This window comes from Salvelinus alpinus, chromosome 14 (genome assembly GCF_045679555.1).
Source record: "Salvelinus alpinus chromosome 14, SLU_Salpinus.1, whole genome shotgun sequence".
NCBI lineage: Eukaryota > Metazoa > Chordata > Actinopteri > Salmoniformes > Salmonidae > Salvelinus > Salvelinus alpinus.
In genome coordinates, this window is record NC_092099.1 from 50,283,960 (window position 1) to 50,308,978 (window position 25,019).

Genomic DNA, 25,019 nt, shown 5'->3' on the forward strand with positions numbered 1-25,019 from the left:
TTGAAGTGCCTTTGAACAGGGTATGGTACAGTAGTAGGTGCCAGGCGCATCGGTTTGAGTGAGTCAAGAACTGCAACGCTGCTGGGTTTTTCATGCTCAACAGTTTCCTGTGTGTATCACGAACGGTCCACCATCCAATGGACATCCAGACCACTTGACACAATTGTGGCAAGCATTGGAATCAACATGGGCCAGCATCCATGTGGAACAGTTTTGACACCTTGTAGAGTCCATGCCCACCTAGGAGGCCAACACAAGTTCTCCTCCAACTCTTTCCCATATTTATTTAATTGCCGTAATCACCAGCTCACTCAGACTGCTTAATCATTTTTTGGAACACTTCAATGTGTCACTTTTTCCGGATAAAACCACTGATAAAAGGAGTCATTGGTAAAAAGGTCAAAGGAAAACAGTTATTTTTTCAAGTCTGGCTAATAAAATGTTTAAATCGATGAAAGACTTTGGTGCATGTTAGAATTATCAGTGAACAGCCCAGGGCCCGGTTTCCCACAAGGTTCTAACATGAACTTAGCCTTAAGATACTTTTGGGAAACCGGGCCCTGGCCCTAAAGATCAAACACCCTGATTTGTCGTTGTTAATGCTTCTAGCATATAGGAAGTATTAGTGTAGGAAATGATATGAGGTGAAAATGTCAGCCTTGCTGAGAAGGATTTCTATAAATGAAGACATTACCGTGGGAACGTGGTAAAAGGGCACAGCTATAGTGTCTCTAGGCGTAACCGACGAAACAATAAAGTGGATATTGAAGTAAGACATTGACAGTAAGGAAGCATGTTGTGAGAACCCCCGACATATTTATGGGTGTTGTTTCTGGTTCTGGAAGTGATCCAGGAAGTGTAACTGTTTTAGATGCATTATGGAAGTTTGCGTCATGGCAACTTGTTAGGGAGAGCGTGACGGACGGATAGATGGATGAATGGATGGATGGAGGGGGTTCTCTGACCCCTTTACAGTAAAACAGAAGAACAGAACCAACTTTTAACACCTGATTATAAGTGTAAAAAAATAAAAATTTGCTTGCTTGTTATGAAAGTTGGTATGGAAGGGAATCACTAAAATAGCATTTATTTTTTATATATTTTTTTATGTCTAACCTCCAATTTGACAACACACATTTGTGCTCTACTGATCCAACTATGTCCCATGGTGCAAAGCTCTCTATGCCCAGCACTCCCACACCGCAGCTTTCCCAGAAGCACCCTCTCTCTATGTCAGGTAAGCTGTGTTTGCTTTTGTCTGCCCAAGACCAAGTCCTGTAGTTCATTGCAAACCCCTGTGCTAATCTGTGTCTTAATTGAATGAATTGCCTGGCGTGAAGGTCTAACAGGATTAAGTGGTTGTGGGTATGAAAATGAAAAGACAGATCACCCGTCCTGGCCCTGGACAACCCTGGGATTATTGTAGGCCGTCATTGTAAATAAGAATTTGTTCTTAACTGACTTGCCTAGTTAAAACATGTTTAAATAAAGTTGGAAGTTTACATACACTTAGGTTGGAGTCATTAAAACTCGATTTTCAACCACTCCACAAATCTCTTGTTAACAAACTATTGTTTTGGCAAGTCGATTAGGACATCTACTTTGTGCATGACACAAGTAATTTTTCCAACAATTGTTTACAGACAGATTATTTCACTTATAATTCACTGTATCACAATTCCAGTGGGTCAGAGGTTAACATACACTAAATTGACTGTGCCTTTAAACAGCTTGGAAAATTCCAGAAAATGATGTCATGGCTTTAGAAGCTTCTGATAGGCGAATTTACATAATTTGAGTCAATTGGAGGTGTACCTGTGGATGTATTTCAAGGCCTACCTTCAAACTCAGTGCCTCTATGTTTGACATCATGGGAAAATCAAAAGAAATCAGCCAAGACCTCAGAAAAAATTGTAGACCTCCACAAGTCTGGTTCATCCTTGGGAACAATTTCCAAATGCCTGAAGGTACCACATTCATCTGTACAAACAATAGTACGCAAGTATAAACACCATGGGCCACGCAGCCGTCATACCGCTTAGGAAGGAGATGCGTTCTGTCTCCTAGAGGTGAACGTACTTTGGTGCGAAAAGTGCAAATCAATCCCAGAACAACAGCAAAGGACCTTGTGAAGATGCTGGAGGAAACAGGTACAAAAGTATCTATATCCACAGTAAAACGAGTCCTATATCGACATAACCTGAAAGGCCGCTCAGCAAGGATGAAGCCACTGCTCCAAAACCGCCATAAAAAAGCCAGACCACGGTTTGCAACTGCATATGGGAACAAAGATGTTGGGGAGAAATGTCCTCTGATCTGATTAATCAAAAATAGAACTGTTTGGCCATAATGACCATCGTTATGTTTGGAGGAAAAAGGAGGACGCTTGCAAGCCGAAGAACACCATCCCAACCGTGAAGTACGGGGTTGGCAGCATCATGTTGTGGGGGTGCTTTGCTGCAGGAGGGACTGGTGTACTTCACAAAATAGATGGCGTCATGAGGTAGGAAAATGATGTGGATATATTGAAGCAACATCTCAAGACATCAGTCAGGAAGTTAAAGCTTGGTCGCAAATGGGTCTTCCAAATGGACAATGACCCCAAGCAAAGTCAAGGTATTGAAGTGGCCATCAAAAAGGCCTGACCTCAATCCTATAGAAAATTTGTGGGCAGAATTGAAAAAGTGTGTGCGAGCAAGGAGGCCTACAAACCTGACTCAGTTACACCAGCTCTGTCAGGAGGAATGGGCCAAAATTCACCCAAATTATTGTGGGAAGCTTGTGGAAGGGTACCTGAAACGTTTGACCCAAGTTAAACAATTTAAAGGCAATGCTACCAAATACTAATTGAGTGTATGTAAACTTCTGACGCACTGGGAATGTGATGAAAGAAATAAAAGCTGAAATAAATCATTCTCTCTACTATTATTCTGACAATTCATTCTTAAAATAAAGTGGTGATCCTAACTGACCTAAGACAGGGAATTTTTACAACGATTAAATGTCAGGAAAAACTGAAACTTTAAATGTATTTGGCTAAGGTGTATGTAAACTTCCGACTTCAACTGTACATATAATTACACTGGCTACAGTATCTGACTGGGGCCAGAGCAGGTCTCTAACTGACTACACTGTGTCTATCTGACTGGGGCCAGAGCAGGTCTCTAAATGACTAAACTGTCTTTGACTGACTTGGGTCAGCAGCAGGTCTGAAACATTTGGAAAGTGGAACATGAAAACTGGTTCTGGGGATCTGAATGAAAGCTCTGCTACAGAGATGTTCTGTACATTAATGTAACGCAGACGAGGTACCGGCATATGTTTTGAAATAGATTCATGTCAATTTGAAGGAATGCAGAATAATTCAGACAGTTAATTAAACAGGAAATAATGAATTATGGATAGTTTTGTTTCTCCATTGTTCTTTTAAGTGGACAGACTTTCCCACTCCCTACAATATGGTACATCCTCCTGGCCTGGCTGAACACTGGCACTGACTCACTTGAAACAATAAACTTAGCAAGCGCTGATTTCTTATGACTGTATGCTTTATGTTTTTGCAAGTGGTCCTTGGAGCCTGTTTATCACAAGTATGTGTGTGTGGGCGTGTGTGAGTGCACGCGTGATACAGTTGATTAATGGGGTCTTTTAATAAATATAGGCTGAACATGTTTTTATCCTATTTCAATTGAATGTTGGAAATTATTTGGGAGTCAGGTTTGATGTTAATTATTCTTTTTTTAATGCAAACTAACAAGCAACTAGTCTGACCTAGCTATCAACCTTGATTAAATATGAATAAAGATGAATTAATGTGATAAATTCTGCCAGCGTGTGTGAAACCCCACAGTAACAGTATCAGATAGTTTTATGTATTGCTGACAGGATCAATCCATAATCAGCTCATATCAAGTCCGACAGACAGCTTTTTCTTGTCTGGCGGACATTGCCATTTCCTTAAGAAAGTCATTCCAAGGAGGGAGTCAGACTTTAGGAAGAACCCCTCTCATCACTAACAGAACAACCTCCTCGACCTCTATTCTTTAGACAGGAAACAGAGACCATAGAGTTTTCATCCACATACTGTACAGTATGTGTTATATTTACACTAACCCCTTGGTTACAGTTGTGGGGACGATAAATGGAAATACACACTGATTGACTAATCGTACATCAAACACTTTACTTTCATGTAATATTCCATCAACACAATAGCAGAAATCACAATGACAGAAAAAAATAAGTGTTGACACTGGCATACAAAGCCTTGACCATCAGTGAGTTGTGAGCAGAAATAAGAAGTACTTCGTGTTTGAACCGAGACTGATCTGTGAGACTGACAGACCCAGTCAACCACAGTCGGTAGGCCTGCTGTATGTAGTGATGAGAACTTGAGACTAAAACCTTGGAGGCCATGGTTTGAGATGTCCGATAGCACCAGACTTCAGAAGAGTTGCTTGATTCAGAGATAGTACAACCAGATGAACTTGTTTGCTCCCTGGCGCTCGCCAACCATCACATCTCTGTCTCGCAACCTGCCTGGAATTTGGGCTAATTGTTGTGTGCCTCATGGCCTGATCTGTCAGCAGCATGGGGCCTTGCTTCAACCATTAACCCTTCACTGTCTGATGGGAGAGAATTCTAGAGTTCCAGAGTTTTAGGCTCATGATTAGAACACAACTAAACTGACTAGAGTTCCAGAGTTCTAGATTAATAATTAGAATTGTATTTAACCTTTATTGAACTACTGTAGGCAAGTCAGTTATTAAGAACAAATTCTTATTTACAATGACGGCCTACACCGGCCAAAACCGGACGACGCTGGGCCAACTGTGCACCGCCCTATGGGACTCCCAATTACGGCCGGTTGTGATACAGCCTGGATTCGAACCAGGCTGTCTGTAGTGACGCCTCTTGCACTGAGATGCAGTGCTTTAGATCGCTGCACCACTCGGGAGCCCAGATTAATTAGTTAACAAGTAACAATTGGAAATTGCCGTCTCTGTCCTTGTCTGTTTATTTCTTGTAAGCATTTTCCCATCCTGGACTCGAGACCTTGTGGGAATCTATGGTAGAGAAGAATAATGTAGGAACATTTTGCATTGACGCTCTACATTACCCCTAGTCATCATCATCATCATTCCAGGGGCACAACTTTGGTTTTAGAAGTGGGGGGGATCACTTTTTTTTTTTTTTTTATCCAGTCAGATAAACAGTCCAAACAGCCAACCCAAATGCTCGGGGGCCCCGCATGGTCATACAGCACACCGTTGCCTCATTTTGTATTCATTTCCAATGATAAAACTGGTGTGACAAAAACGCAATTTCAGAATGTGGGGGGGACATGTCTACATTGAAAAGGAACTAATGTTACTCATAGTGTGTTGACACAAGTAGCTAGCTAGCTGGCTAGCTAACGTTAGCATGCTGGGTGTGTCTCAAATAATACCCTTGGGTAATTGATACCGTGAGAACAAGGTTCAGGGAAGATAAGACAATCGAGCCCAGCTAACGTTAAATAGCTAGCTAGTTAGCAAGAAGCGACCATAGCTAGCTAGCTAGTCAAGGTTAGAAAACTAGATGGCTAGCGTGCTAGCTAATCCACAAAAACTCTACAGATTTTATGGAAAGTCTATTCTGTAGATGGTATCTAGCTAGCTAGACTAGTTGGTAGGCCCAACAAACATGCCAGCTAACGTTCACTATCTAGCTAGCTGGAATTATACAGGAATTATACTGGACGATTTAGCATAGTTTGTTAGCTAGCTAGCTACAGTTAGCTAAATCATCCAGTATAATTCCTGTATTCAAAATATATAAACACATTTCTCTCTCCTGTATTGACAATTTTGATCTTCAACACTTTCTTTTGTGGCAATCTGTCATGTCTTGATTTTACACAATGACGTTCTCGACCCCGTTCTTTGAGCAGTTACATGACGCCAGTGTCAAAACATGTTGGTATGTTTGAGGTTGTCAATATTTTGAGTGTGTTGCGCAGATGGGCAGATCTTGACATGATGCCTTAATTCCTGGTTTATATTTTTGTTCAGTATATATATATCAATGTATTAGTACTATGAAGGTTAGTTAATCAACAATAACCTCTTTCCCTTCATTCTGAAAGAACTGACCACAGTGACAAGATTATTTGGTTTATTGCATTTCACATGTGGACTTCTGGATTAAAGCAGCCACAAGAATCACAGACCCATTTCTAAAACAGTTCATTTTGTAGAGAGAGACAATACCTGTCTCTTTTAGACCCAAGTACATTGATTACTGTCACGAGCACAATATTAAAGGATTTGAGGGTGAACTGGATCTCAGGACCTGTGAACAAGACATGAGGTCTCTATTCTAAAGGTAACATGGATCAAATAAGAGCTCTTGAGATTCATCTCATGTAAACCCTTATCTTCTGATAAAAATGGCGGGTGATCAACCCAAGTCATGTGTAGCGGCAGGTCCCCCATGTTGTCTTTATATCTAACTACATGACTTATTCTACTGTGAAACTCAACTAACTGGACAGAGTCAATCCACCTTTAACCAATTTCTATTTCACATTCAATATAACCTTTATTTCTACAGTTAAGTCTCTGAGATAAACATTTATTTTGCAAGAGAGACCCTTTTCAAAATCAGGCCTTCAACCACAATACACTGAAGGGAAAAAAACACTGTCTGGCACATAGACACTAAAAAATACATATACTCTAATGGTAAAGCCCTCAGGGACCATGGGTATTACACCATAGTACTATTTTGAGGGTTTCTATAGAAATGTGAACAACAAACAGCTCTCCAAACAGTAGTTGAGGCCTGTGTAGAGCCATGACACATCAAGGTATAATAGCAACCACATACCAGACACTCTCCCATCATTCAGGTTAAGTTCCCTTGCAGCTTCTTCATGATATGGCTATCGGGAGGTGCGTTGGTGAAAACTGTCCCCACAAAAACATGTGTTCCCCACAAGGTGTGGCGGATGACTTTGCAGCAGCCCAGGTCCTCGATGCTGAAGCCCAGGTTACAGTACCGCTCGTCGGTCTCAAACAGTGTGTTGTTGGTGTACGACCCAAAGAACTGGAAGAGAGACAGAAGACATTAAGGGAAAATATCTGAATACTGCTTGTTTATGTTTGAAAGACTTTAGTTTAACAATTATAATCAATTTCAATTGGCAAGAAGACCACACAATTGCCATAACTGTGTCACAACTGTATGTACTGTTATGAGACAGCTATTTCTGTAGCATAGTGCTAATCCTTGAGCAGCTATGAGTTGTCTTACCGCCATGCCTGACGATGGGTCGATGAAGTCAGCCCAGAAGCCTTCTGTCCTCAGGGCATAACAGATCTCTTTGGCACCAGCAACAAACTGCAACAAGAGAACAATGCAAAACTTATCTTAAGACAATTGATTTTATTTTCATGTTTGTTACAAACGTGTGAGAAAGTGTCAAACATTCTGAATGTACACTACCGTCCAAAAGTTTGGGGTCACTTAGAAATGTCCTTGTTTTTGAAAGAAAAACAATTTTTTTCTCCATTAAAATAACATCATATTGATATCAAACATCAAACAGCTGAAAACTGTTGTTCTGATTAAAGAAACAATAAAACTGGCCTTCTTTAGACTAGTTGAGTATCTGGAGCATCAGCATTTGTGGGTTCGATTACAGGCACAAAATGGCCAGAAACAAATAACTTTCTTCTGAAACTCGTCAGTCTATTCTTGTTCTGAGAAATGAAGGCTATTCCATGCGAGAAATTGCCAAGAAACTGAAGATCTCGTACAATGCTGTGTACTACTCCCTTCACAGAACAGTGTAAACTGGCTCTAATAGAAAGTGGAGTGGGAGGCCCCGGTGCACAACTGAGCAAGAGGACAAGTACATTAGATTGTCTACTTTGAGAAACAGACGCCTCATAAGTCCTCAACTGGCAGCTTCATTAAACAGTAACCTCAAAACACCAGTCTCAACATCAATAGTGAAGAGGCGACTCCAGGATGCTTTCTTTCAAAAACAAGGCCATTTCTAAGTGACCCAAAACTTTTGAAAGGTAGTCTATGTTGTTAACTACAAATGTGTGAGGTACCTGCATGGCCAGCTATAAGTATTTATTTCTTACAGATACCAAGGTAGAGACCATCTCTTCAAACAGATTGCTTTGGGTAATCGTATCACATATCAGATGCACGCATCCGGTCGCGACCGGGAGGCCCATGTGGTGGCGCACAATTTGCCCAGCATCGTCCGGGTTAGGGAGGGTTTGGCCGGCAGGGATATCCTTGTCTCGTCGCGCACTAGCAACTCCTGTGGCGGGCCGGGCGCAGTGCACGCTGACCAGGTCGCCGGGTGGACGGTGTTTCCTCCGACACATTGGTGCGGCTGGCTCCCGGGTTAGAAGCATTGTGTCAAGAAGCAGTGCAGCTTGGTTAGGTTGTGTTCTACGCTCTACCCTCTCACACACTCAGACTAATGCTGGGATAAGAAATAAGTAATGCACAATCCCATTATCATAAACAAGAGTATTACCAGTGCAGTCTTAGTCGGGGGGAGACAATTAAAGTTGACAACTTTTGGCTATTTGACCAAGGAGAGTGATGAAGTGCTACATCAGATGACCTGGCCTCCACAATCACCCAACCTCAACCCAATTGAGATGGTTTGGGATGAGTTGGACCACAGAGTGAAGGAAAAGCAGCCAACAAGTGCTCAGCATATGTGGGAACTCCTGGAAAAGCATTCCAGGTGAAGCGGGTTAAGAGAATGCCAAGAGTATGCAAAGCTGTCATCAAGGCAAAGGGTGGCTACTTTGAAGAATCTAAAATATATTTTGATTTGTTTAACACTTTTTTTGGTTACTACATGATTCCATATCTGTAATTTCATAGTTTTGATGTCTTGACTATTATTCTACAATGTAGAAAATAGTACAAATAAATAAAAACCCTTGAATGAGTATGTGTGTCTAAACTTTTGACTGGTACTGTACATATCAGTGGAGGAAGTGGAGGACCATCCTCCCCAGTGAAATGTCATAAAAATAGTGAAACATTTAAAAAAAAGTTAGCCTTTTTAGATAAAACTATACTAAATATATTCATATGTCACCAAATAATTGATTAAAATACACTGTTTTGCAACGAAGGTCTACAGTAACTTCAACAGCACTGTCTGGGCTAGCACCATGGTGTAACCGAAGGACAGCTAGCTTCTGTCCTCCTCTGGCGACATTGACTTTAATATAAAACCTAAGAGGGTGGTAGGCCTCACCCCCTTCCATAGACATACAGTGAGGGAAAAAAGTATTTGATCCCCTGCTGATTTTGTACGTTTGCCCACTGACAAAGAAATGATCAGTCTATAATTTTAATGGTAGGTTTATTTGAACAGTGAGAGACAGAATATCAACAAAAAAATCCAGAAAAACGCATGTCAAAAATGTTATGAATTGATTTGCATTTTAATGAGGGAAATAAGTATTTGACCCCTCTGCAAAACATGACTTAGTACTTGGTGGCAAAACCCTTGTTGGCAATCACAGAGGTCAGACGTTTCTTGTAGTTGGCCACCAGGTTTGCACACATCTCAGGAGGGATTTTGTCCCACTCCTCTTTGCAGATCTTCTTCAAGTCATTAAGGTTTCGAGGCTGACGTTTGGCAACTCGAACCTTCAGCTCCCTCCACAGATTTTCTATGGGATTAAGGTCTGGAGACTGGCTAGGCCACTCCAGGACCTTAATGTGCTTCTTCTTGAGCCACTCCTTTGTTGCCTTGGCCGTGTGTTTTGGGTCATTGTCATGCTGGAATACCCATCCACGACCCATTTTCAATACCCTGGCTGAGGGAAGGAGGTTTTCACCCAAGATTTGACGGTACATGGCCCCGTCCATCGTCCCTTTGATGCGGTGAAGTTGTCCTGTCCCTTTAGCAGAAAAACACCCCCAAAGCATAATGTTTCCACCTCCATGTTTGACGGTGGGGATGGTTTCTTGGGGTCATAGGCAGCATTCCTCCTCCTCCAAACACGGCAAGTTGGGTTGATGCCAAAGAACTCCATTTTGGTCTCATCTGACCACAACACGTTCACCCAGTTGTCCTCTGAATCATTCAGATGTTCATTGGCAAACTTCAGACGGGCATGTATATGTGCTTTCTTGAGCAGGGGGACCTTGCGGGCGCTGCAGGATTTCAGTCCTTCACGGCATAGTGTGTTACCAATTGTTTTCTTGATGACTATGGTCCCAGCTGCCTTGAGATCATTGACAAGATCCTCCTGTGTAGTTCTGGGCTGATTCCTCACCGTTCTCATGATCATTGCAACTCCACGAGGTGAGATCTTGCATGGAGCCCCAGGCTGAGGGAGATTGACAGTTCTTTTGTGTTTCTTCCATTTGCGAATAATCACAGAAACTGTTGTCACCTTCTCACCAAGCTGCTTGGCGATGGTCTTGTAGCCCATTCCAGCCTTGTGTAGGTCTACAATCTTGTCCCTGACATCCTTGGAGAGCTCTTTGGTCTTGGCCATGGTGGAGAGTTTGGAATCTGATTGATTGATTGCTTCTGTGGACAGGTATCTTTTATACAGGTAAGAAACTGAGATTAGGAGCACTCCCTTTAAGAGTGTGCTCCTAATCTCCGTTCGTTACCTGTATGAAAGACACCTGGGAGCCAGAAATCTTTTTGATTGAGAAGGGGTCAAATACTTATTTCCCTCATTAAAATGCAAATCAATTTATAACATTTTTGACATGCATTTTTCTGGATATTTTTGTTGTTATTCTGTCTCTCACTGTTCAAATAAACCTACCATTAAAATTATAGACTGATAATTTCTTTGTCAGTGGGCAAACGTACAAAATCAGCAGGGGATCAAATACTTTTTTCCCTCACTGTACATGTTATGACCACTTCTGGAGGACGACCTCCAACCAATCAAAGGTTTTGCAGTATGAACTGAAATGTAGTCCATCCAATCATAGAATGAACCTAGTGTGTTGTATTGGGATTGTCCCACAGAGCATTATGGGGGTTCTATGTGTTGCTTGGTGACATTGTTGGATAGAGATTAAGAGTGAACAGTTAAAGTTTAGAATTGTTGAGATATTATTCAATTCAAATGAGTTTTTTCAAATTACAGGAGACGGAGGAGGTATATATACAATGTTTTTGGTTATATTCGCACACGCACACACGTTAAGTATTCAGACCCCTTGACTTTTTCCAAATTTTGTTACGTTACAGCGTTATTCTAAAATGGATTCAGTTGTTTTCCCCCTCATTAATCTACACACAATACTCCATAATGACAAGGCAAAAACAGGTTAAAAAAAAACAACAGAAATATAACATTTACATAACTATTCAGACCCTTTACTCTGTACTTTGTTAAAGTACCTTTGGCAGCGATTACAGCATTGAGTCTTCTTGCTGCAGAGATAGTTGTCCTTCTGGAAGGTTCTCCCATCTCCACAGAGGAACTCTGGAGCTCTGTCAGAGTGACCATCGGGTTCTTGGTCACCTCCTTGACCAAGGCCCTTCTCCCTCGATTGATCAGTTTGGTCGGGCGGCCAGCTCTAGGAACAGTCTTGGTGGTTCCAAACGTCTTCCATTTAAGAGTGACTGAGGCCACTGTGTTCTTGGGGACCTTCAATGCTGCAGACATTTTTTTGGTACCCTCCCCAGATCTGTGCCTCGACACAACCATGTCTCGGAGCTCTACGGACAATTCCTTCGACCTCATGGCTTGGTTTTTTCTCGGACATGCACTGTCAACTGTGGGACCTTATATAGACAGGTGTGCGCCTTTCCAAATCATGTCCAATCAATTGAATATACCACAGGTGGACTCCAATCAAGTTGTAGATCAAGGATGATCAATGGAAACAGGATGCAGCTCAATTTTGAGTCTCATAGCAAAGGGTCTGAATACTTATGTAAATAAGGTATTTCTGTTTTCGCTTTGTCATTATGGGGTATTGTGTGTAGATTGATGAGAAAACATTTATCTTATCCATTTTAGAACAAGGCTGTAACCTAACAAAATGTGGAAAAAGGGGTCTGAATACTTTCCAAATGCACTGGGACTATAATAAATAAATATATATATAGCTCTGGGTACAACTACCCAGTGTGGATTGAGACCCAAACTCACTTCATCTAGCATCAACTCCCTCTCTTTGTCCACTGCCTCACACCACGCTGTCATGTCATTCTGCGTCTTCTGGGTCACTGTGACAACCGTCATGATGTTGTTAGGGGCCTCAGGGAACATTGACTCAAACTCTGTAAACACATGGGGAGAACAAGCATGATCAAAACTTCCTTCAGAACAAGCATGATCGACATTCCTTCAGTGTTCGAGCCCCCTCTACTGGACACATGTAGAATATCAATTTCACAACAACAGGTAGAAGTAACTGCTTTCACCTCTTTTCCCTACCCATTCCCCATTTAAGGTTTACAGTTTACACAAACTAGAGACAGTATAACAACAAGTTGGAAAATATGTGCCAGAAAATGTGTGTAGCATCTTCGGAGTGTGAGCTTCTACAAGACTGATCAAATAGTAGGCCTATATCTGATTGGTCTAAGGAAAACAGAACCATAAATGTACCTTTCTTCAGCAGCTCAGGGCAGGGCTGTATGGCACACTCCACATTGGAGTTCTCAAAGTACTGTTCCGTTCTGTTGACCTTTTGTTCTGGGGGAGTGGCCTCTTTCCCCTAAGAACAAAACAAAACAATCAGGGGATGTTGCTCAGAAAACCAAAACATCCCTGAACATTTTTACTGGATAATATACACATGCTTCATTATCTCTCTTATCAATGCGAACAAAATAGGTATACAATGACTTTACATGCACAGAGCAAACAGAGTTGTAGCAAAAATATTAATTTAAATGGGCAGTGCAGTTAAAACTTTGATTTTTCCTTTTTATGATATTTCAACACTATGGAGGTCAAAATAACACTCTGAAATTGTGAAAATTACGATAATGCCCTTTTAGTGTAAGAGCCGTTTGAAAAGAAATGGCTGGAATTTCAGCCTGTTCAGTAGATGGGAGGGAGTTTGTTTCCCAGATCATGACATCAATCTGATCTGATTATAATAGACCAATGACTGTTCATCTGGGTAAGGGGTGGGCTCTAGACAATCCTATCAGATAATCAGAGCTGTCTCAGTAAATATCTTCAAATGTATTACCTAACGCCCACTAGGGCTGGGCGATATGGCCTAAAACTAATATCTCAATTATTTTCTAACTTGGGGGAGATTCACAATATCTAGATAAATAAAAAAATCTCTCTAAATAAGCTTTGTTGTACAATTAAAGGTCAAATACACTGCATAAATAGTTGTACCAGCTTTCTTTGTTGTTACAATAATCACTGATCTGGCTTTCAGGTCCATCTATAAAAAGCCCCTTTTGTTATTTTTTTTTACCAGAACCATGCACAATACACATTCACTAAAAATGTAGCAGGCATTATAGAAAATGAACATTGGTCTCACAAACAATCTCTCAAGCACAAGCCCACGTGCTAGTGAGTAGCCAGCTAATATTTAGTCAACTTAGACGTAGGTATAATTTTACAAGCTCTGAATTCAGCTAACAATCGTTATGAACACAACCTTGTGTCTGTCTCCCAGCTGTTTGAACAGCAGGCTAGCCTGTCCACTTTGCTCAGATGTTGGAATCAAGTGGCCTACCTTGTTTCTCAGAATGAGTTGCCAACTCCTTACATAATTGGTTTATGCTTATTGCACTTTTATAAAACACAGACTAAATAGCTAGTAGAGAAATCTTTGACTAAAATGCTGCTAGCGATACGTGGTATCGTAATGGTATCGTAATGGATACGTGGTATCTAATGGTATCGTAATGGATACGTGGTATCGTAATGGTATCGTAATGGATACGTGGTATCGTAATGGTATCGTAATGGATACGTGGTATCGTAATGATCGCAACAAACATTCCTTTTCTCCAGAATGAATGTTAATTGGTACATTGTTTTAAATTTGAGGAGTTGAAACGGTTCGATAGGTTAACTTCTCCTCTATTACACTAAACTAATGTCTGTGTGTTTCGGTGTCTATATGACAGATTCTGTTGGACCAAACCTCAAATGCAAATAGCGAGGATGAAGTGACCGCTCATCTTTGTTGTTGTGAGTGGTAAGGGGAGGGGCATGGGAGAAAGAGACGAGAAGTTTCACTTGCGCTTATTTTGAACCTAAGCTTGGTCGTCTGCCTTCCCGCCTTTGGGACAATGACTCCCATTGTGAGGGCGGAGACATGAGCATCTAGTTTATTATATAGAGATCTCTGGTGTAAATGGGAAGGTGCACAGCACAGAAGGAGCGAACTAGACTAGACCAAAAAGACAATATGAGAACAAGCAGACATCAAAGTTCATAAAAACGAAAAATACAAAAACACTTTATTCTGCGATACAGGCGTATGGAATATTGCGCAAAAACATAGGTTGGTGGAATTAATTCGATATCACACCCAGTCCTAACGCCCACACGATCAGGCTGAGCATTTCAAGGGACAAAATAGGTTGAGGGAAATCAATGATAAAATATTTTATTTTCATTAAATAAACACACAGTAATTTATTATACATAAAAAAACATTTAAAAACGGGCATAGGCAACAACAAAAAAATACTAAAATAAATAAAATAATAAAATACAAATAAAAATCGCTGGAGATCACCATTAGGCCTACTTCCACACACCAGAACAAACTAGGGCCAGGACAATACCAGTATTGGATACATGTTCATGTTTTGTCAAGGAAACAAAACACGAAGTGGATTTAAATTCTTCAGAATAACAGCTCTGATGTTGGAAACAAACATCATTATGTTGTCATCCAGAGTCTCATTTACTTATTTTCCAAACTATAGCACACAATAGTTTACACACAGCAGGTTTTTAATAGGAACAAAGATTTTTGTCTGCTTCTTGTTTTCATTTTTGCCATGGAAAATGGCATCGTCACAGCCCTAGACGAAATGTGTGTCAATTGTCATTCCAAACCTTACTTACTTGGAACTCTCCGACAACATGAGCCAGGAGGAACTCATACCTCTCGCTGCTGGAGAGGGCAGACAGCACATCGGGGACTGTCTGGTGGACTGGTCCTCTAATCTTCTGTTCTGCTGTGCCCTCCAGGTGGCTGTCGAAGCCTGCGTTACCTGGCAGCTGGAAGCGCTGGTCTTGAGGCCCGAACGGACCCATGTTCTCATCAGGCCACACTGTCCTGTGACCTGATGTAAACAAATAACAATGAGACATAATTGAACACTTTCTAAAACACTGGGAACTGAAAATACATGTTTTTCATGAAGTTGACCCAAATATTGAACTGATTAACGTTCCTTCTGAATAACAGACAGTTGGTTTAAGATGTTCACGTTCATGCAAGTACAGTAGCATCATTGTGATTAGAGGTCTGTGCTTACCAAGGTCAGGGGGTGTGATGGCTAATCGAGGCTCATCAGAGCCAGAGGATCCAGCACCAGAGAATGTTCTCTGGTTGGGTCCAGCGATCCGCCGGACGAGTACGTGAAGCCCTGGCAGGTATGTCACCAGCCTGGCTCTACTACAGAGCACCTGGAGAACAGAGAATGAACGTCCCCATCAGGTCACACACACGACAAAAAAACATGTTAAGTGTGTGTGTGTTGACTTACACTGGCCATCCTGTTGGGCCTCTCTCTTCTGTGATCCACTTGTAAAACTGCAAAAGAAAAAGGAATACATTAACTAAACGCATAGCTTGCTAATTATTTGAACACACAATTATGAATATCTTATAAATTAGCTCGTATGTCTGCCATTTGTTATGCTCATTTATGATGTCAAACTAGATAGCCGTCTGCCTCATTACATAACGGGCTATAGAACGGAACGTTTACTTTGTTAACTAAAAAAGTGAGAGGTACTGCAACTACTGCTAACTTAGCTAGCTTCTAGGTGGAGGAATTTTCTTAGTTGACTCTGGCAATCGTAACTTCAGAAGTTTTACCTTAAATATATACCTTGAAGAATATCCCCTTCTTGCATGCATAAATCAATCAAATACGTTGGTAAACTCAATAGTTTTAATCTGTTTTTATAGCTGGCCTGCAATATGCCTGCGTCACATCGCTTTTGATGTGCACATGTGCCGTTACCAACAAGAGACAAAAACAGTCTGACGTAACACTGTTCTTCTTCTTCGATTCAGTTTAACGGCGGTTGGTATCCAATAAATGTTGCATTACCGCCACCTGCTAGACTGGAGTATAATTCCCTTATACTTTGCTTAAAAAAATATATATTAAAAAAATAAAAAAATAAATATATAAAGTACCATACCATCAAACACTTAATTCACAAAAAAAAACATAAACACAACCCTACTCCATTATTTAATCTATTAAGTCCTACTTCAGGCCAACAACCTGAAAGGATGGGACACCACCACTTAACACACCCTGCAACTCTCCCACGTCAAGTCTCACACACCCAAACACCTCTCTGCAGCTGCCACCCCAACCTCTTTTCTGCGACTTACATTCCATCTCTGCAGTACAGTTGATATCCATTGCTATAATTGCCAAAAATCACATTTTACTGAAACATGCAGTTCCAGTAAAAAGTTTGGACACACCTACTCATTCCAGGGTTTTTCTTTATTTGTACTATTTACATTGTAGAATAACAGTGAAGACATTAACACTATGAAATAACACATATGGAATCATGTACTAACCAAAAAAGGTGTTAAACAAATTAATATATATTTTATATTTGAGATTCTTCAAAGTAGCCACCCTTTGCCTTGATGACAGCTTTGCACACTAATATCCCTTTTCCCGCCATTTTTTACCGACTCAAACTCACCCTCTTCCTCCATTCTCTTCCTCCATTCTCTCTCTCTCTCTCTCTCTCTCTCTCTCTCTCTCTCTCTCTCTCTCTCTCTCTCTCTCTCTCTCTTAGACCTCCTCTGCCTCTCTTCCCCCCCCCCATTCATCCTCTGTATTCCAAGTATACGTCTCCTTATGATAATACTGCACTTCTCCTGACATACATCTTGTTCTTACCTTCTCTAGGGACGCCATTTAACCGGCTGTCACAATCTCCGTACACTCAACACGAACCCCTCGGGATGTAGCGCTCAACAGTGCATCCCACTTGTAAAGCAGCTGCTTTATCTTGATGTCTGCTTCATCAATAGCTACCGTGAGACGCAACACGGTTGCAAAACAAATAAAAATATAAGAGAAACATGCAGAACCATGTTTGTCCACTAGAAGTCGTCATATGCCTATCCATGAGTACCAGCATTTATCTACAGATGGTTACTCTTGGTGCCAGTGGCAATTCTAATGATTGTTTTCAGACAAAAATAAATGTGACAGGGTAGGAACCAAAGTGTTTCATATGGGACTCTAATTATTGATTTACCTTTACAATGTATAACACTACCCCTCTAACTTTTAGCTCATATGAGAACTTGGTACCTGAAGGTGCATGTGTTTATACAGGTAAATTGTCCTGTGTTGTTGCTATGCAAATGTTTTTATTTTAGGGCAACCTGCCCCAGTATCAGCATCCCCCAGTATCTAATGCCCCGGAACCTCCGATTCAAACTCTGCAAGCGTTATAATGTCAAAATACGTTCGTTTCTCACCAAATATGGAGATTCGCTAAGCAACTATCTTAATTTACTCACGTTACGGTCAGTATGTTCTTTCAAAAAGGTATAAATAAAAATGTACAGCCTTTGTTAACCTAATACTTTGCCAAAGCATAATTGGTATTTTCCATCTTGTTAGCTTCCAGACCAAATAGCCAACCATCCAGCTGCACATTTTACTAACCATATAATGAGACAGGTTAAGATATAACTAGTGCTGGGATTAACCTTGTGTTTTGTTATTCGTAATCCTGTATCAATTCTGTGATCATTTCGTTTGATTGAGATTGATTGTGCGTTATAGCAGCCCAAGGCTCCTTTGCATAAAATCAACATTTCCCACTATGTAATTGAATACACTGTCACACAAATATGCAGTATACAATGGAAATATGTGAATAAGGGCTTTAGTGTTCTCAATGTCTTGGAAAAGACCAGGTGTGGACAATCTGCAGCAGCCTTGAGCCAACAGGATATTACATAGCAGCCCTCCAAAACACAGGAAGCTGGCTGTATGAGTATAATGTATTATAGCTTGTTTTCATCAGTCTATATGGGTTTGGGTTATATTTAGTTTGGACTAATTCAATCCACGGGTCTCTGGTTCTGCTCCACCTGTTGAGTGACTCACAGAGGTTCTGAACCTGGGAGGAGATGACGTCATTCACCGGCATTCACTCACCATGCTCTCCTAGAGACTGAACACAGTGACATGGATGTTCTGTGCCTTTTTGGTCACATTAACTAACTAACAGATGTCTTTCAAAAAAGTGCATGCTGTTGTGCTTCCGTAGAGACTGCGTAAATATACTTGTATGCTATGATGGGATTACATATGAAAAGTAGGCTACATTGTTGTTGGTGTATGCACAGTGCCTTGCAAAAGTATTCATCCCCCTTGCCGTTTTTCCTATTTTGTTGCATTACAACCTGTAATATAAATAGATTTTTATTTGTATTTCATGTAATGGACATACACAAAATAGTCCAAATTGGTGACATGAAATTTAAAAAATAACTAGTTTAAAAAAAAGTGGTGCGTGCATATGTATTCACCACCTTTGCTATGAAGCCCCTAAATAAGATCTGGTGCAACCAATTACCTTCAGAAGCCACATAATTAGTTAAATAAAGTCCACCTGTGTGCAATCTAAGTGTCACATGATCTCAGTTTATATACACCTGTACTAAAAAGCCCCAGAGTCTGCAACACCACTAAGCAAGGGGCACCACCAAGCAAGTGGCACCATGAAGACCAAGGAGCTCTCCAAACAGATCAGGGACAAAGTTGTGGAGAAGTACAGATCAGGGTTGGGTTCTAAAACAATATCAGAAACTTTGAACATCCCACTGAGAACCATTAAATCCATTATTAATAAATGGAAAGAAAATGGCACCACAACAAACCTGCCAAGAGAGGGCCGCCCACCAAAACCTAGAAACCAGGCAAGGAGGGCATTAATTAATCAGAGAGGCAACAAAAAGACCAAAAGTAACCCTAAAGGAGCTGCAAAGCTCACCAGCGGAGATTGGAGTATCTGTTTATAGGACCACCTTAAGCTGTACACTCCACAGAGCTGGGCTTTACGGAAGAGTGGCCAGAAAAAGCCATTGCTTAAAGAAGAAAATTGGTGTTTGCCAAAGGCATGTGGGAGACTCCCCAAACATATGGAAGAAGGTACTCAGATGAGACTAAAATTGAGCTTCTTGGCCATCAAGGAAAACACTATGTCTGGCGCAAACCCAACACCTCTCATCCCCCTGGGAACACCATCCCCACAGTGAAGCATGGTGGTGGCAGCATCATGATGTGGGGATGTTTTTCATCGGTAGGGACTGGGAAACTGGTCAGAATTGAAGGAATGATGGATAGTGCTAAATACAGGGAAATTCTTGGGGGAAACCTGTTTCAGTCTTCTGGAGATTTGAGACTGGGATGGAGGGTCACCTTCCAGCAGGACAATGACCCTAAGCGTACTGCTAAAGCAACACTTGAGTGGTTTAAGGGGAAAAATGTAAATGTCTTGGAATGGCCTAGTCAAAGCCCAGACCTCAATCCAATTGAGAATCTGTGGTATGACTTAAAGATTGCTCTACACCAGCGGAACCCATCCAACTTGAAGGAGCTGGAGCAGTTTTGCCCTGAAGAATGGGAAAAAATCCCAGTGGCTAGATGTGCCAAGCTTATAGAGACATACTCCAAGAGACTTGCAGCTGTAATTGCTGCAAAAGTTGGCTCTACAAAGTATTGACTTTGGGGGGGGGTGTTGAATAGTTATGCACACTCAAGTTAAGTTCTGTTTTTTTGTATTATTTCTTGTTTGTTTCACAAAAAAAAATATTTAGCATCTTCAAAGTGGTAGGCATGTTGTGTAAATCAAGTGATACAAACCTCCCAACAATCTATTTTAATTCCAGGTTGTAAGGCAACAAAATAGGAAAAATGCCAAAGGGGTGAATACTTTCACAAGCCACTGTATGCCCTGTATAACTTCCATTTGAGACTTATCAGCTAAACACCAGACAACCTGCATGCAGAGTGAGTGTGTAGTGAATATGCTCTGCTTATTAGATCTCTCTGTTCAGACAATCATATTTTATTGGCCTTTGCTGAATGTCACCATTAAAGAGTGAATCGCAGCAGTGAGATGGTTTTCCACCTTTTAGGCAGCTCAGTGAAGTGATGAAAAGATGTGTTTGTAATTTGGCTGCCATTAAGATGGGTGTTTTCGCAAGAGGTGTGAAACTCACTGCACCTCAACAGATGCTTTACAATCTGTTACTGTTAAAGGATCTTCGGTAAAACAAATACAAACACTTGATAGTAGACATATCCCTGACAGTTTATTTTGTAGTAGGGCTTACAGCAGCATGCCATGAAGTAGTTCGAAATACAATGACACATTTGATTTTTTTGCTCTGTACGCCAGCACTTTGGATTTGAAATGATACATCGTAGTAGAAGCTACTGTTAGGCTCCTCCATCCACAAATGTATAAAATGTGCTGAGATGTTACTGTTGAGCTTTACCATGATTACAGATAATACTGAAAGAATCGTGACTAGTGATGAGTGAGAAAGTTACATACGCACACATATCAATTTATTTATGCCTCTGTAACTTTCTCACTCATCATTATTCACGATTCATTCAGGATTATCCGTAATCATAGCAGCATCCACATTAATGTAGAAGTGTTAAGAAACATATTCTATTCTTATTCACGATAAAAGTGATTCCAAAATAACACAATACATTATTTACCATTAATGTATATATTGGGCACAAAATAATCTAAATCACAACGAAAGCAAACAGCAAATGCATCCAACTTGTAGAGTTCCATGCATCCAGTGCAGGCGGGAGGGATTGTTAATTGCGCTACCAAACTGCCCCAATCAAAACGAAACAAAACGGCCTAAACCCAGCCGTCAGAAAACACAGAAAATGTAACTTTTTTCAATGTGTCAATCACTCTCGAGTCATCTGGGACCCACGAGCTAAGCCCAAGGGACTACTAGGGGGGCACTTGAACATTCGTAGTGTCATTCCAAAAAGTGATCAAATTCAACATCTACTCACAGACTCCAACCTTGACTTCCTCTGCCTCTCAGAGACATGGCTCCATAAACACTCTCCATCTGCTGCTTTGATTGTGCCTGGCTACAATGTTTTCAGGAGAGACAGGATTGAAGGAAGAGGAGGGGGTGTGATGATTTACATTAAAGAACATATCCGATGTAAACAAATTGAGTGGTCGTGTGATAATGAACTAGAATGTATTGGCCTGAACGTTACACTGTCTCCCCAAATGTCTTTTACCCTTATTGGAATGTATAGGCCACCTTCCACCAAAAGTGTGTTTTTTGATCCGTTTAATAACATGCTTAGGGAATGTGATTTTGGGAAAGAGGTCATCTTAATGGGAGATTTTAACATTAATTATGAAGACAAGTCTTATAGGAAAACCCTCAAACGGATCACTAATACCTTTGACCTTACACAGCTAGCTAAAGGGCCAACCAGGGTGACTTGTTGCTCTAAAACACAGATTGATTTGGTGTTCAGTAATAAACCAGAGAGAGTGACTAAATCATTCAATATGGTTACTGGGCTATCTGATCATAATCTGACACTTATAGCCAGAAAGCTGTCTAAGAGCAGGTTTAACCTCTCTACTGTTAGAAAGCCGGGTCAACTAAGAATACCTAAGAGTGAATTAAACTATTTTGAAAATGCAATTAAGGGAATTAACTGGAATGATCTCTTGTCCTATACAGAGGTGGAAGCTGATAGTCAGGTTTTTCTATCCACAATCCAGACTACAATAAATGGTTTCCTAAAGAAAATAAAATTCAAACCTGGCCAAAAGAGCACTCTTCCTTGGCTAAATGGAGAAATCTGGAAATTGATGAAAGAACGAGATTATGCTCTAAAAATAGCCCTAAGATCGAAATTAGAGCATGACAGACATAGGTTTACCATGTTGAGAAATAAGGTGATGAAAGAAATCAGACAGGCCAAGGCAAACTTTTTTATTAACATAATTGGTGAAGCAAAGGGAAATTCTAAATTGATCTGGGAGAATCTAAAAAAGTTAACAGGGAAAGACCATAGTAACACTGCAAAAAGACTAGAAATCATGGTGAATAACAGTCTAACACAGGATGCAGTCGAAATAGCAATAGCCTTAAATTTCTACTTTATTGACTCTGTCAGGGTACTGACACAGAACCCCTCCACTGGTTTCTTGGGCTCAGTGCTAGTGAATGACGCTCAACCTGTCTTCATCATAAGGGAGGCTTCTGAGTCAAAGGTGAACAAGGTGATTAGCTCACTAAAGAACTCTAAAGCCAAAGATGTGTTTGGGCTGGACTCTACCTTTCTTAAAAACTACAAAGAGTCACTCATTGGCCCCATTACTAAGGTCACCAACACATCTATTGGTCTCGGGGTGTTTCCAAGGGTATGGAAGTCGGCCATAATAACGGCCATCTTTAAATTGGGCGACCCTGCTGACGTGAGTAACTACAGGCCCATTAGTATACTACCTGTGGTGTCAAAGGTTGTTGAAAAGTGTGTAGCAGAACAACTGATTTCCCACCTCAACAACAGCCCCTTCACATTACACTCCATGCAGTTTGGCTTCAGAGCGAAACACTCCACAGAAACGGTCAACTGCTTTGTTCTGGAAAATGTGAAGTCCAAGATGGACAAAGGGGACGTTTTTGGGGCTGTGTTTCTGGACCTAAGGAAGGCTTTTGATACTGTTAACTTCTTATGGCTGCAGGGGCAGTATTGAGTAGCTTGGATGAAAGGTGCACAGAGGTGCCCATAGTAAACTGCCTGCTCCTCAGTCCTAGTTGCTAATATATGCATATTATTAACCGTATTGGATAGAAAACACTCTGAAGTTTCTAAAACGGTTTGAATTATGTCTGTGAGTATAACAGAACTCATATAGCAGGCAAAAACCTGAGAAGTTCCACTTCCTGTTTGAATTGCTTCTGAGGTGGCAGATTTTCAACCAAGCTCTCATTGAAATTACAGCGAGATATTGATGAGTTTTCACTTCCTACGGCTTCCACTAGATGTCAACAGTCAATAGAACTTTGTCTGATGACTCTAATGTGAAGGGGGGCCGAAGGAGACAGGAATTAGTAATCACTGCCATGAGGTGACCACGCATTGAACACCCGCCTTCACATGAGGAGGACCTCCGTTCCACCGCTGTTCTGAAGTCAATCTAATTCTCCGGTTGGAACGTTATTCAAGATGTATGTTAACAACATTCTAAAGATTGATTCAGTACATCGTTTGACATGTTTCTACTGACTGTTACGGAACTTTTGGACATTTCGTCACGTTATAGTGGATGCGCTTTGTGACTTTGGAATTGTTTACCGCTAACGCTAACGTAGTAGCTAATTGGACATAAATAACGGACATTATCGAACAAATCAAGCATTTATTGTGGACCTGGGATTCCTAGGACTGCATTCTGATGAAGTTCATCAAAGGTAAGGAAACATTTATCATGTATTTTCTGGTTTCTGTTGACCCCAACATGGCGGCTAATTTGGCTATTGTTCTGAGCTCCGTCTCAGATTATTGCATGATTTGCTTTTTCCGTAGTTTAAAAAAGAAATCTGACACAGCGGTTGCATTAAGGAGAGGTATATCTATAATTCCATGTGTATAACTTGTATTATCATCTACATTTATGATGAGTATTTCTGTTGAAACGATGTGGCTATGCAAAATCACTTGATGTTTTTGGAACTAGTGAATGTAACGCGCCAATGTAAACTCAGATTTTTTGTTATAAATATGAACTTTATCAAACAAAACATGCATGTATTGTGTAACATGAAATCCTATGAGTGTCATCTGATGAAGATAATCAAAGGTTAGTGAATCATTTTATCTCTATTTCTGATTTTTGTGAAAGCTATCTTTCGCTGGAAAAATGGCTGTGCTTATTGTGGTTTGGTGGTGACCTAACATAATCGTTTGTAGTGCTTTCGCTGAAAAGCATATTTGAAATCGGAAACTTTGGTGGGATTAACAACAAGATTACCGTTAAAATGATATAAAACACATGTATGTTTGAGGAATTTTAATTATGAGATTTCTGTTGTTTGAATTTGGCGCCCTGCACTTTCACTGGCTGCTGTTATATCGATCCCGGTAGCGGGATGCAGCCATAAGAAGTTTTAACCATGAGATTCTCAACACAAAATTGTCCAAGTTCAACTTTTCCCCCGATGCCTTGAGATGGATGAAATCATACCTTGAAGGCAGAACTCAGTGTGTCAGAGTGAGCAATGAGCTGTCGCCCACTCTTAGCTATGATGTGGGCGTGCCCCAAGGGTCAATACTGGGGCCCCTCCTGTTCAGCCTGTACATTAATGATCTGCCTTCTGTCTGTACTGGGTCTGAAGTTCAAATGTATGCAGATGATACAGTGATATATGTGCATGCAAAGAGAAAACAACAAGCTGCACAAGAACTCACTACTGTAACGGTCCAGGTTACAAAGTGGCTCAGTGACTCGTGTTTGCATCTCAATGTGAAAAAAACTGTTTGCATGTTCTTCACAAAGAGGGCAACAGATGCTACTGAGCCAAATGTCTATGTGTCAGGGGAGAAGCTCCAGGTGGTATCTGATTTTAAGTACCTTGGCATCATACTTGATTCCAACCTCTATTTTAAAAAGAAGGTAAAAAAGGTAATTCAAATAACCAAATTCAACCTAGCTAATTTCCGACTTATATGAAATTGTTTGACTACAGACGTAGCA

General features: G+C 40.8%; 1 protein-coding gene across 1 annotated transcript; it reads right to left on the bottom strand.

The window, feature by feature from the left end:
* Positions 1-6,142: 6,142 nt before the first annotated feature.
* LOC139539021 (cobalamin trafficking protein CblD-like) lies at positions 6,143-16,244 on the bottom strand. The gene is made up of 8 exons (XM_071341698.1): positions 16,073-16,244; positions 15,725-15,771; positions 15,494-15,644; positions 15,078-15,298; positions 12,630-12,738; positions 12,168-12,298; positions 7,297-7,383; positions 6,143-7,089 (listed from the first exon to the last, which is right to left on the bottom strand). The coding sequence occupies exons 1-8, from the start codon at positions 16,095-16,097 to the stop codon at positions 6,889-6,891; spliced, it is 972 nt and encodes a 323-aa protein (XP_071197799.1). The 5' UTR covers positions 16,098-16,244; the 3' UTR covers positions 6,143-6,888.
* Positions 16,245-25,019: the final 8,775 nt, after the last annotated feature.